We start from the raw sequence: 13,272 nt of genomic DNA, 5'->3' as shown, positions 1-13,272 counted from the left end.
ACGGTCGCCCTGCCGCCTCTCAGCTTCGACCTGCGCACTCTGCCCGTGGACTTCGTGGAGTGCCTCATGCGCTTCCAGCCCACCGAGAACGAGGTGAAGACCCTGCGCCAGTTCGAGAAGGAGCGCAAGCCGCTGGAGAGCCTGACGGACGAGGACCGCTTCATGATGCAGTTCAGCAAGATCGAGCGGCTCATGCAGAAGATGACCATCATGGCCTTCGTCGGCAACTTCGCGGAGAGCATCCAGATGCTCACGCCGGTACGAGCGCTTTGGTTTGCCGCGGTTGCGCTCGAAACGCTCGCGGCCCTTTGAAAGCGCTTTCTTCTGCTTCCTCGCAGCAACTCCATGCGGTCATTGCGGCGTCGGTGTCCATCAAGTCATCACAGAAGCTGAAGAAAATTCTAGAGGCACGTGAGCTCATTGTCTCGATTCTGTAAAACGTCAGCCGGAGTAGTATGATGAATTGACCACAGCATTTTGCTTTTTTTATCCATTTGGAATCCCGGTTATAATAATTTGGGATTTTTCATTGTAGTTGGAATTGTTTTTTTCCATTATGACTTTTAGATTTAGTCTTAGTTTTTGGATTTTTTTTTTTGTTTTCATGTCGTCGACGAGTGCAAGAAATATACAAAAACAAAAAAAGTCACAATAAGCATCGTCTGATGACGTAAAACGACTGACGAAGGACATTTTTGCTTTAGATTTGGAAAATGTTGTTTTAGAATTTTTTTTAAAAAATCATTTTTGATTTTCTTTTTTTGTTTCTCATCTGTTTTCGTTCACCATAATTACTTTTCTTGCAACGCATTTTCATGCTTGTCTATTGACGGTGCGTTCCCCCCCCCCCCCCCCCCGCAGATTATTTTAGCCCTGGGAAACTACATGAACAGCAGCAAAAGAGGAGCAGTTTATGGGTTCAAGCTTCAAAGTTTGGACCTGGTTCGTTCAGCCCCCTCGTCCACGATTCGTTCTCGGCAAATCGACCACATCTCGGACTTTTGTTTTCATTTTGCTTTGCAGCTCCTCGACACCAAGTCGACGGACCGCAAGATCACGCTGCTGCATTACATCGCTAACGTGGTGAAGGAGAAATACACGCAGGTCTCCTTCTTCTACAACGAGCTGCACTACGTGGAGAAAGCGGCTGCGGGTCAGCCTGCCCTTTCTGTTTTTTTTTTCACACAATTGTCACACGACTGTCACGGATGTTCTGCCTCCACAACTACAATCGTGTTCGTATATTCCGTCACGTCGTGAAATAATCCGAAACGGTCTGCCGCGTTGGTTTCCTCCTGACGCAGCTCATTCCAGGGTTCATTCCTGTGGTTTTTGCAGTGTCGCTGGACAACGTCCTGCTGGATGTGAAGGAGCTGCAGAGAGGCATGGAGCTGACCAAGCGGGAGTACAGCATGCACGGCCACAACACCATGCTCAAGGACTTCATCGTGCACAACGAGAGCAAGCTGAAGAAGCTGCAGGACGACGCCAAGATCGCGCAGGTGAGCGGAGCGTTTTTGCCGCGGGGTGCGCCCAAGGCGTCTTCTTCGTCTCGATGGAAAAACGGTGGCCTGCGGCTTGTTTGCAGGATGCCTTTGACGAAGCCGTCAAGTTCTACGGGGAGAGTTCCAAAACCACGCCGCCGTCCGTCTTCTTCCCCGTGTTTGTGCGCTTTGTCAAGGCCTACAGGGTGAGAATCGCGCATCCGCGCTGAACCTAAAACACGATTCTGATGTTCAAGATGGATTACTTGATGTGTCTTTTATGTAAAAAAAAAACACAATCAATTAAAAACTTGAACGAACGTCCTTTTCATTCGCCAGCAATAAGTCACTGTTTTATTTACAAATGTCAGTTGGCCGTTTTCAATCGGCGGCACGTTGTCATTTTGCGGCCTCACGCGTAGTTTTCGCCTTCGATTAAAAAAAACACCAAAACGCATTTTGCGCACTCACATTCCCGTCCATGTCCTCAGCAAGCCGAAGAAGACAACGAGCAAAGAAAGAGGCAGCAGCAACTCCTGATGGAAAAACTTCTGGAGCAAGAGGCCTTGAGGCAGGAAGAACAAAAGGTAAGAGCGGGCCGGGCCCGGGCCTGCCGTCCCGCTGACGTCGGGATTAGTTGTGGACAAATCACCCGCTGCTCCTGGTTAAAACGTGCTTCTGCCAACCCCCCCCGCTGGGCCGCCTCGCCGCCGCTCACGATCAAGCCTTACGCTTCTTAATTGCTCTGACGAGTGCGGCAAACTTTGCATTAAAGTTTTGCGTCGGCGTGTTTGCCTTCTCCTCAGTCTCCCTCCCATAAGAACAAAAGGCAACAGCAGGAGCTGATCCAGGAACTGCGGAAGAAGCAAGTCAAAGACAGCCGCCATGTTTACGAAGGCAAAGACGGCGCCATCGAAGACATCATCACGGGTAATCTCATCGGGGGGGGCTTGCTCGCTGGGCGGCGTCGCACATGACACCGTGTACACACACACACAGACTCACCGCCACGTACCGGAGGTGCGGCTCCCTGCATGAAGGTCCTCTTTGGCTAAAGGCTAACAGATGTTCGGGAGGAGCTAAGCGAATCCAGCCGAACCCCGAAGTGTTGTCGATGATTTGCCGATGCTTTGTAACACGTGGCTGACGCTGTGACTAACTCTTGAGCTAAGGAGTCATTATCCAAGGGATCAATATTTTTGCAGGTCATAATAATAGATACACCTGCACAATGAGTTCATCCGGAGTGTTCGTCAATCCCGAAAGCCGGAAATAGGCGGAATTCTTAATTGCCGATGACCTCAAGTTGTCCGGCTGTGGTGAGCGAGGAGATTTCCGACAGTATTTTGAGCAGCACTTTGTCAGATAGTAAACAATTCTTCACAAAGCCGTTTCACGCTGTTTAATGCAAGTCCTCGTTAAGTTTACTGTCAAACTAAACATACAACTAGTTATGCGTTTGAGTATTAAACACGTGGTTTTAGAAAAGTCAGTTTAGCTTTAAACTAACCACTGATTAAAGACGATGCCGAGGGTCTAACGGATGGCCTCTTCTATAACGCTTTTGAGGAACAGATTTTGAACAGAAAAGATGCCGCAACACAGGTAGGCAGACAAGTTGTTATTCGTAAGTCATCAATGTATTATACTACCGTCCAGTTGCCAAGTTCCGCACTCCAGAAGATGTCGCGATGGAACCCCCCCCCCCCCCCCCCACACACACACACACCTGACTGGACTTTGAAAGTGGCTCAAATGTTTACTTTAAACCCCTGGAAGATATTTTATGCGATGCAGTGCCGTTTCACGCGACTAAACTGCTATCAAAACGTAATTTTGTGGCAACAGTTTGTGTTCCGGTGCTTGTGTTAGAGCTCCAGATTATTTTTCCAAGATGATTTTGCAGGTGTATCTAATATTGTGACTCAACATACACTCGTAATGCTTCTTGTATTCGTACAACCTGATGGGGAGACCGTGATGACGCAGTAGCAATTTCGCAGCATTAACTGTCCACCTAATGCTGACTCTTGGACAAGTCCGGGAATTATCTCATCTTTTGCTGAAGTTTGTTTATGTGCAAAGACATTTCTGTGACGTTTACGGGTCGACAAAAGATTACCCAAAATGTGTGTAAGGGGGGGGGCATTTTATTTAGTGAAAGAAGTATTTGAAAGTTAAGTGAGAATGCAACACCAGACCTCTCTTACCCTCGCAATAAAACAAAATATTATCAGAGGTTAGAATGAACGTGGAATATGTTTTAGTTGTGCAAAGGCCATCAAAAATATTGTTTTGTCGTTGTCTCGTGTCAACTTAATGTAACGGGACAATGGTCCAAGTGATTTGAGGAGCTTCATTTGGCTAAAAGTAGTGCTTTGCTCCCATCCTGTGGCATCTATAATATATGTCAGGGTGGGCAGTGGACAGCACGTTATATTTTTGTCAATAAAATACAGAAAATGTTCGAAAATATTGGAAATTAGAGCCACGTTTATGTAATGTTTTTTTTTCTATTATTTTTGAGTGGACCCAGAGTGGGACCACATTTATCACTTTTAACTTTCTAAACATGTTCAAAAGTAGCCTCGGTTAACTGATGAATTGTTGATGTCCCGGTACAAGTGTGGAGGTTAATAAGTAACAGTGAAGTTTGAATTTGAAAACAGCCCTCCAAATAGTCATTGCGTCTGTTGGAATAATCCCTGAGCGCCCCAAACAAGAGGAGCCGGTTCATTTGTTTGTATGTAAACAAACTCGGCAACGGATGAAAGAATAATTCTCGCCTGTCTCGATGCTTTGTGCTAACAGTGACAAATGGCTGCTTCTCTTATCTTGTGTGTATGTGTGTGTGTGTCTTGCCATGTCTCGTCACGGCTGTCCTGTCCTGTGTTTGTTGTTGTCGTCGTCGACGCAGTGCTGAAGACGGTGCCCTTTACCGCCCGCACCGCCAAGCGTGGCTCTCGGTTCTTCTGCGAGCCCGCCCTCAATGAGGAGTACCATTACTAAGCTTGTAGAAAGTCTCTGGCACAAAAACAACAAGGTTGCCGGAACTCTCCGTTCTCCCCCCCCCCCCCCCCCACACACACACACACACACGTTGTCCTCAAACAGCCTTGCACGCCTACTAACTTTCACATAACCTTGCTGTGGTGACGCCAGCGTGAGTGCGGGTGTGTGTGTTTTTTAATGGTTTTTCCTCCCTCCTGATCACAAGGTTTTGGTGATGGTCCACCTGCATGATGTCATGAATCCTCCTCTAATGTTGATCATTTCATCATTCCATCATTCTCCCCACTCCCATTTGATTTACAGCTCCATGCTGCCCCTGAGTGGCCGTGGATGGAAATGCACTCTAGTGAACCGCTTGACAATACGTTATGACGATATATTTTTTAGTGACTTAAAAAAAAAAAGATTTGGTCATTTTAACAATTATGATTATATATTTTACTACACCTCCTTTCAAAGCGTTTTACACCAAATACCAACTCAATAAATCAAACAAATTAGGCATGTATTATTGTCAGCCACTGTTAATAATGCAGGGTTTGAACATTAACACGGAAACTTTACTTCTTGATTACATTAAAATGCCCTTAGAGCAAACTAAACTGTTCAAAAAGGTTCGGGAAAAAAAAAAAACGTAAGCCACCCGAACATCGATGCCCAATAATTCAATGATTCTTTCTCATACCACTAGAGGGAGCACTGCTAATGTTACCAAACCACATTTTGATCATGTTCAGGATGTTGCTAGAAACTAAAAATAAAATACTCATTGATTACGATTTATATTGAATCATAATGATCAACGTGATTGTATATTTTATTAAAGATGATGACATCATTATGAGTTGAGAATTTAAAAACGTCATGAATATGAAAGCGAGTCAAAATGAAATTGACAGTGTCATCAAAACTAGTCATCCCATTAAATACAATTTCACTAGCAAAAAAAATAATCACAAAATCCAAGCGCTCATCTAGCACATATTTGGTTCTATTTAAAGTAATATTTTGTTCAGTATCATAAAGTTAACTAAAACATTTTTTATCTGCACTTGACTACTGGCTACTGACTTGTTGAGAATTTTTTTTCACTCCACATTTTGCCCCTTGCATGTGCAATGTTGTTCCCCCCTCACATCGCGCGTTCATCAGCTCCTTCCATCGAAATGATGCATGCAATTGAAAGTTTTCCCAGCGGTGTTTTCTCAGCTTCACGCATGGTTTTGTTGAATTTTGGAAAGATTTATTCCTGTCTTCATTTTTTGCGCTCTTCACACTGCTGGCAGCCTCTCTGCAAAGACGTATTCAAAAAAAAAAAAAAAAAGCAGCAAAACAAAAGCGCTCAGACCTTCTCCACCATCTTTAAATGCGCAGTCAGCATCCTCCTGCTTTTTTGTTTCTATTTTTATTTTATTTTTTTGCCAGCCTTAGCTTCAGCCGCCATGCCGAGATGCACTTTGATAACCGCCTATTTTATCTTTTTTTTTTTTTGTCTTCTCTTTGTCCAGCCCTAAAGAGGAGTAACATTACTAAATTTCCCAATGTCTACTCGAGGCTCAGGAAGTCGTCGGGTAGCACCCCGCTAGTGGCGGATGTGTCCCATACCTGGCAAGCAATCTCTTTGTTTACCTCCAAGCTCTTATTCGTGCGCACCGCTTGCTGGCTACCAAGTCACGCGCCGTAGAAGCCTTTTTTTGCTCCTTCACATTCAACGCTTGCCACTTCCACTAGGGGTCCTCGATTCAAAGCAAGGAGGTCCCGTTGAGGATTTTAAATGACTGTAAAAGCGGAGGATGCACCTTGAAAACGTCATTTGTTAGCCGCGCTGTAGTCTCTTAACGTAACGAGTCGAGAGACACGATAACGCTGCGGGCTGCCTAGTGCTGCTTTGATTGGACGGACGGATATGAGGACGGACAGGAAGAGACGGACGGAGCGAGAGAAAGGGAGACGGGAGGCGGAATTAGAGAGCGACGGAATGGACAGACAGATAAGTGGACAGACGGACAGATCTGACGGGCGGACAGGTAGATGTGTAAGTAGGTAGGCAGAGAGACGCGGGTTGAAGGTAGCCGGATAGACCACGTAGATGGACAGATTTGACAGGTGGACAGACAAATACATTGTTATGGTTGGTGTATAGATCGAGACACGTAGATGAACAGACAGAAGGACAGACAGACAGAGACAGGTAGGTAGAAGGACAGACAGACAGACAGGCTGCCAGCGCTGCCGTCTCGCTTAACTCTCTGATCCAAACGCTCCCCCCCCGACCGGCCGGCCGGCTGACTGACACTCGTCTCTTCTGTTCTCCTCGGCGCCCTCTCGCAGATCTTCGCAATCAGCCGTACAGGCGAGCGGACGCCGTGCGCCGCAGCGTCCGGAGGCGCTTCGACGATCAGAACCTGCGACCGCTCAACAACGGCGAGGTGGTCGTGTGACGGACGGACGGACGGACGGTGGGGAAAGGGAAGCGGCACGTGTACAAGAAGACGAGGGATCGACAAGAAAGCCAGCGTTGGTAATTTGCATTCCTAATTCGGCGACGATGGCCAAGAAACGCTCCAACGCTTTCATGGGCCCTTGGAGCATTTCTTGGCTTGCCGGCGGATGAAGATCGATGGGGGGGATGAGGAAGAGACACGATGAAGGACAGCTGAGGGGCACACGCAAAGTTGCAAGCAGGTTGGATTGTTGAGCAATGTTGAGTCTGCAAATGGCGATGACGCTATGGGAGTGTGTGTCTGTGTGTGTATGTATACATACACACATATGAGATATACTATACTGTATGTACATATATATACATATATATGCATATACAGTATATATATATATATATACTGTATATATATATGTGTGTATAGAGTATGAAAGATGTGTGAAGGACCTGGGCTGACTGTCCATCGAAACAAAAAGTGCCTCAAGTTTTAATATTTAACGTGTTGGTTTGCGTTGAAGCGATTTTGTTTGGCTTCAAACAGAAAGGGGCCACGGACAGGAAAGAAAAAGAAAGTGTGGGATGCAAAAAATGGAAAAGGGGAAAAAGTTGAATACCGGAAGCTATTTTGTTCCGATACTTGAGCGACTCGGAACAAGAGGAGCTCAGCTGCATTTTTTTTGGCAAAGAGCAGAAATGAAGAAAGAAGGATGAATATTGGGCTAAATCAAGGTGTAGTTCCAGTCTTGCCTTCTAGGGGGCAGGCCATGTTCAGAAAGCCATCTCGCGCTTTCTTTCCGTTGCCTGCCAGTACGTCGGAATGTGTCGGGCGATGTTAAGTAGCATCTTTCATCCAATAGTTGACGTTGGAAGAATGTTTGGACTTGGACCTCTATTGCTTTGAGTGACAGCCCCCCCCCCCCCCCACCGAAAAATGAGGGGGGTGCAAAAAAAATGTCGGGATGCAAAAAAAGTCTCTGAAAGCTGACTCTAGGGATTGCCTCAAAAAGTTGGGCAACCAATTTTTTAAGGGCAGCATCAATTGAGCGCAGGCCTCTGCCATGAGTTTGTTTTTAAATCTTTTGCCGCACCACAATTCAAAAGCAACCAATTTATCGAGTCATTTTTGCTCGAAATATTAAGTTATTTCTGTGACCACTTGGGGGGGGGGTTAACGGGGGTTCCAACAATCGCCACCCCAGCCACTTCCCTCCCCGAATCAGTTTTAAGGCGCGTGTGCTTTCCTCGTACAATTTCCCACTCAGATCTCTCGGCATGACGCTGCACAGTCCAATCGAACTTTCCTGCCCAGTGCGGGGCTTGATCAATGATGTCATAACTGGATATGATTTTCATTTTGTAAACACGTACACATCATTCCTACTACTGCATCTATCAAATGTGTATTCCATAACCACTGAAGTTACCTTCACGTTTTCATCTCATGTATTAAAAAAATTACAAGAAAACCGTTTCCTAACTGTACAGTTGTTTTTGCTACAACCGGTTTTGTTTTGTACTGAAGTCACATGACTAATTCTGAATATTGTACATAATGTTCAAAGCATTGCCTTGTGCTTCTACAACTTGAATGTTCTTTTGTAACTTATAGTTTGATTTTTGTGTGAATATTTAAAGAAGCCAAATGCAGCCAGGACCGACGGAGTATTTTGATGTTGAATAAGGACGGTGACATGACTCCATTTCTGATGGCAACTTTGTGGTGACAAGTATCCTCTCCTTCCTTCTTTCCTTCCTTCCTCCCTCCCTTCATCACAACAAACTGGAATCAAGACTGCCATGTTGGTCAATGTTGGGTTACTATTACCAGAAGTGTATTTTAGGTATTTTTGCGTGCACTGCAAATTAACTTTTTTTTTTTTGTTGTTGGTTATGGAAATTTGGAGATGTTACATTTCCGGTAAATATGATGAAATAAACAATTTACATTGTAATTTCATGGAATTGTGCTTGTATTCAGCTGTCAAATGTACTCGTTCAAAGACGAATTTTGGTGTACTGTACATAACGGGCGCATCTCAAAATATATTGTGGAAATCTGGAGCAATTCCAGCAGTTCAAGTGATTTTGCCCCGCTCGTAGCACCCTAGCTAGCGGCCATGTTAGCATTATATTCATTAGATTATGACATTTTGCAAAATTTGACTTCCTTCGGGTGCTGATTTTTTTTTTTTTTTGGGTGTTGTCATTGAGATGCTATTCTCAAAGTCAACTTTCGAAGGTTGGAGTTAACTGAAATGCGACTTTGAAATGCTAATTTTGAGACACCGACCCTTCTTTGGACCTCAAAGCCTACATTGAAACCCTCCCTTAAAGCCATAATCCCAAATTTGAAACCCTAACTCTCGTTGAAAACCACAATTTGAGACAATCCTAAGCCCCCCTCCCCCCAAAAAACCGACCATGTATAGAAAGGCGATTTTAGTCCTCCAAAAAGAACGACTATGTGTAGTAAGGCGTTTTTACCCCAAAAACGACATTGTATAGAAAGAGTTTTTAGCCAAAAAAAAACGACCATGTATGGTACGGCGTTTTTAGCCGAAAAAAACGACCATGTATAGTAAGGCGTTTTTAGCCGAAAAAAAGCGACTATGTATAGTAAGCCGTTTTTAGCCGAAAGAAGCGACCATGTATAGTAAAGCGTTTTTAGCCGAAAAAACGACCATGTATAGTAAGGCGTTTTTAGCCGAAAAAAACGACCATGTATAGTAAGGCGTCTTTAGCCGAAAAAAAACGACTATGTATAGTAAGGCGTTTTTAGCCGAAAAAAAACGACCATGTATGGTAAGGCGTTTTTAGCCGAAAAAACGACCATGTATAGTAAGGCGTTTTTAGCCCAAAAAAACGACCATGTATAGTAAGGCGTTTTTAGCCGAAAAAAACGACCGTGTATGGTAAGGCGTTTTTAGCCGAAAAAACGACCATGTATAGTAAGGCGTTTTTAGCCGAAAAAACGACCACGTATAGTAAGGCGTTTTTAGCCGAAAAAAACGACCATGTATAGAAAGGCGTATTTAGCCGAAAAAAATGACCATGTATAGTAAGGCGTTTTTAGCCGAAAAAAACGACCATGTATAGTAAGGCGTTTTTAACCGAAAAAAATGACCACGTATAGTAAGGCGTTTTTAGCCGAAAAAAACGACCATGTATAGTAAGGCGTTTTTTACCGAAAAAAAATGACCACGTATAGTAAGGCGTTTTTAGCCGAAAAAAACGACCATGTATGGTAAGGCGTTTTTAGCCGAAAAAAACGACCATGTATAGTAAGGCGTTTTTAGCCGAAAAAAACGACATGTATAGTAAGGCGTCTTTAGCCGGAAAAAAAACAACTATGTATAGTAAGGCGTTTTTAGCCGAAAAAAAACGACCATGTATGGTAAGGCGTTTTTAGCCGAAAAAAACAACCATGTATAGTAAGGCGTTTTTAGCCGAAAAAAACGACCATGTATGGTAAGGCGTTTTTAGCCGAAAAAACGACTATGTATAGTAAGCCGTTTTTAGCCGAAAGAAGCGACCATGTATAGTAAGGCGTTTTTAGCCGAAAAAATGACAATGTATAGTAAGCCGTTTTTAGCCGAAAGAAGCGACCATGTATAGTAAGGCGTTTTTAGCCGAAAAAAATGACCATTTAAGGCGTCTTTAGCCGAAAAAAAAAACGACTATGTATAGTAAGGCGTTTTTAGCCGAAAAAAATGACGCCTTACTATACATGGTCATTTTTTTCGGCTAAAAACGCCTTTCTATACATGGTCGTTTTTTTCGGCTAAAAACGCCTTACTATACATGCTCGTTTTTTTCGGCTAAAAACGCCTTACCATACATGGTCGGGTTTTTTTCGGCTAAACACGCCCTACTATATATACATGGTCGTTTTTTTCGGCTAAAGACGCCTTACTATACGTGGTCATTTTTTTTCGGTTAAAAACGCCTTACTATACATGGTCGTTTTTTTCGGCTAAAAACGCCTTTCTATACATGGTCGTTTTTTTCGGCTAAAAACGCCTTACTATACTATGTCGTTTTTTTCGGGCCAAAAACGCCTTACTATACTATGTCGTTTTTTTCGAGCCAAAAACGCCTTACTATACTATGTCATTTTTTTCGTATCAAAAACGCCTTACTATACTGTCGTTTTTTTCGGGCCAAAAACGCCTTACTATATATACTATGTCGTTTTTTATGTCGGTTTTTTCGTGCCAAAAACGCCTTACTATACTATGTCGTTTTTTTCGGCTAAAGACGCCTTACTATACGTGGTCATTTTTTTTCGGTTAAAAACGCCTTACTATACATGGTCGTTTTTTTCGGCTAAAAACGCCTTTCTATACATGGTCGTTTTTTTCGGCTAAAAACGCCTTACTATACTATGTCGTTTTTTTCGGGCCAAAAACGCCTTACTATACTATGTCGTTTTTTTCGAGCCAAAAACGCCTTACTATACTATGTCATTTTTTTCGTATCAAAAACGCCTTACTATACTGTCGTTTTTTTCGGGCCAAAAACGCCTTACTATATATACTATGTCGTTTTTTATGTCGGTTTTTTCGTGCCAAAAACGCCTTACTATACTATGTCGTTTTTTTCGGCTCAAAAACGCCTTACTATACTGTCGTTATTTTCGGGCCAAAAACGCCTTACTATACTATGTCGTTTTTTATGTCGGTTTTTTCGTGCCAAAAACGCCTTACTATACTATGTCGTTTTTTTCGGCTCAAAAACGCCTTACTATACTGTCGTTATTTTCGGGCCAAAAACGCCTTACTATACTATGTCGTTTTTTTCGGCTCCAAAACGCCTTACTATACTATGTCGTTTTTTTTGGGCCAAAAACGCCTTACTATAGTATGTCGGTTTTTTCGGCTCAAAAACGCCTTACTATACGATGTCGTTTTTAATGTCGTTTTTTTCGGGCCAAAAACGCCTTGCTATACTGTCGTTTTTTATGTCGGTTTTTTCGTGCCAAAAACGCCTTACTATGTCGTTTTTTTCGGCTCAAAAACGCCTTACTATACTGTCGTTATTTTCGGGCCAAAAACGCCTTACTATACTATGTCGTTTTTTTCGGCTCCAAAACGCCTTACTATACTATGTCGTTTTTTTTGGGCCAAAAACGCCTTACTATAGTATGTCGGTTTTTTCGGCTCAAAAACGCCTTACTATACGATGTCGTTTTTAATGTCGTTTTTTTCGGGCCAAAAACGCCTTGCTATACTGTCGTTTTTTATGTCGGTTTTTTCGGGCCAAAAACGTCTTACTATACTGTCGTTATTTTCGGGCCAAAAACGCCTTACTATACTGTCGTTTTTTTCGGCTCAAAAACGCCTTACTATACTATGTCGTTTTTTTCCGCTTAAAAACGCCTTACTATACTATGTTGTTTTTTTCGGGCCAAAAACGCCTTACTATACTGTCGTTTTTTTCGGGCTAAAAACGCCTTACTATACTATGTCGTTTTTTTCGTATCAAAAACGCCTTACTATATATACTATGTCGTTTTTTTCGGGCCAAAAACGCCTTGCTATACTATGTCATTTTTTTCGGGCCAAAAACGCCTTACTATACTATGTCGTTTTTTTTGGCTCAAAAACGCCTTACTATACTATGTCGTTTTTTCGGGCCAAATATGCCTTACTATACTGTCGTTTTTTTCGGGCCAAAAACGCCTTACTATACTATGTCGTTTTTTTCGTATCAAAAACGCCTTACTATACTATGTCGTTTTTTTCGGTTCAAAAACGCCTTACTATACTGTCGTTATTTTCGGGCCAAAACCGCCTTAATTTACTGTCGTTTTTTTCGGCTCAAAAACGCCTTACTATACTATGTCGTTTCTTTCGTGCCAAAAACGCCTCACTATACTATGTCGTTTTTTTCGGGCCAAAAACGCCGTACGATACTATGTCGTTTTTTTCGGGCCAAAAACGCCTTACTATATATACTGTCGTTATTTTCGGGCCAAAAACGCCTTAATTTACTGTCGTTTCTTTCGTGCCAAAAACGCCTCACTATACTATGTCGTTTTTTTCGGGCCAAAAACGCCGTACGATACTATGTCGTTTTTTTCGGGCCAAAAACGCCTTACTATATACTATGTCGTTTTTTTCGGGCCAAAAACACCTTACTATATATACTGTCGTTTTTTTCGGGCCAAAAACGCCTTACCATACTATGTCGGTTTTTTTTCGGCTCAAAAACGCCTTACTATACTATGTCGTTTTTTTGGGCTAAAAACGCCTTACTATACTATGTCGTTTTTTTTGGGCCAAAAACGCCTTACTATATACTGTCGTTTTTTTTTTGGGCCAAAAACGCCTT

The 13,272-nt window shown here is 43.0% G+C and overlaps 1 protein-coding gene across 8 annotated transcripts in view; it reads left to right on the top strand.

Annotated features, from left to right (window-relative positions):
- The window catches only part of fmnl2a (formin-like 2a), a 44,218-nt gene extending 35,327 nt beyond the window's left edge, over positions 1–8,891 (top strand). For 4 of the 8 annotated variants that reach the window (XM_086123336.1, XM_086123330.1, XM_086123328.1 and 1 more), the window contains 9 exons: positions 24–258; positions 339–407; positions 862–942; positions 1,024–1,153; positions 1,339–1,502; positions 1,589–1,690; positions 1,976–2,071; positions 2,291–2,414; positions 6,828–8,891. In XM_086123336.1, the coding sequence (XP_085979462.1) occupies positions 24–258; positions 339–407; positions 862–942; positions 1,024–1,153; positions 1,339–1,502; positions 1,589–1,690; positions 1,976–2,071; positions 2,291–2,414; positions 6,828–6,937 (1,111 nt within the window). In that variant the 3' untranslated portion in view covers positions 6,938–8,891. Of the gene's footprint in view, positions 1–23; positions 259–338; positions 408–861; positions 943–1,023; positions 1,154–1,338; positions 1,503–1,588; positions 1,691–1,975; positions 2,072–2,290; positions 2,415–4,401; positions 4,528–6,004; positions 6,105–6,827 lie in introns of all 8 variants that reach the window. The other 4 variants (XM_086123331.1, XM_086123334.1, XM_086123332.1 and 1 more) reach the window with 2 other exon arrangements.
- Positions 8,892–13,272: the final 4,381 nt, after the last annotated feature.

The sequence above is a fragment of the Hippocampus guttulatus genome, chromosome 11 (assembly GCF_054856545.1).
Source record: "Hippocampus guttulatus isolate MCC_2025c chromosome 11, RoL_Hgut_1.0, whole genome shotgun sequence".
NCBI classification, from domain to species: Eukaryota; Metazoa; Chordata; class Actinopteri; order Syngnathiformes; family Syngnathidae; genus Hippocampus; species Hippocampus guttulatus.
The sequence above is the reverse complement of the archived record's forward strand: the minus strand, read 5'-3'. Positions and strand labels throughout refer to the sequence as shown.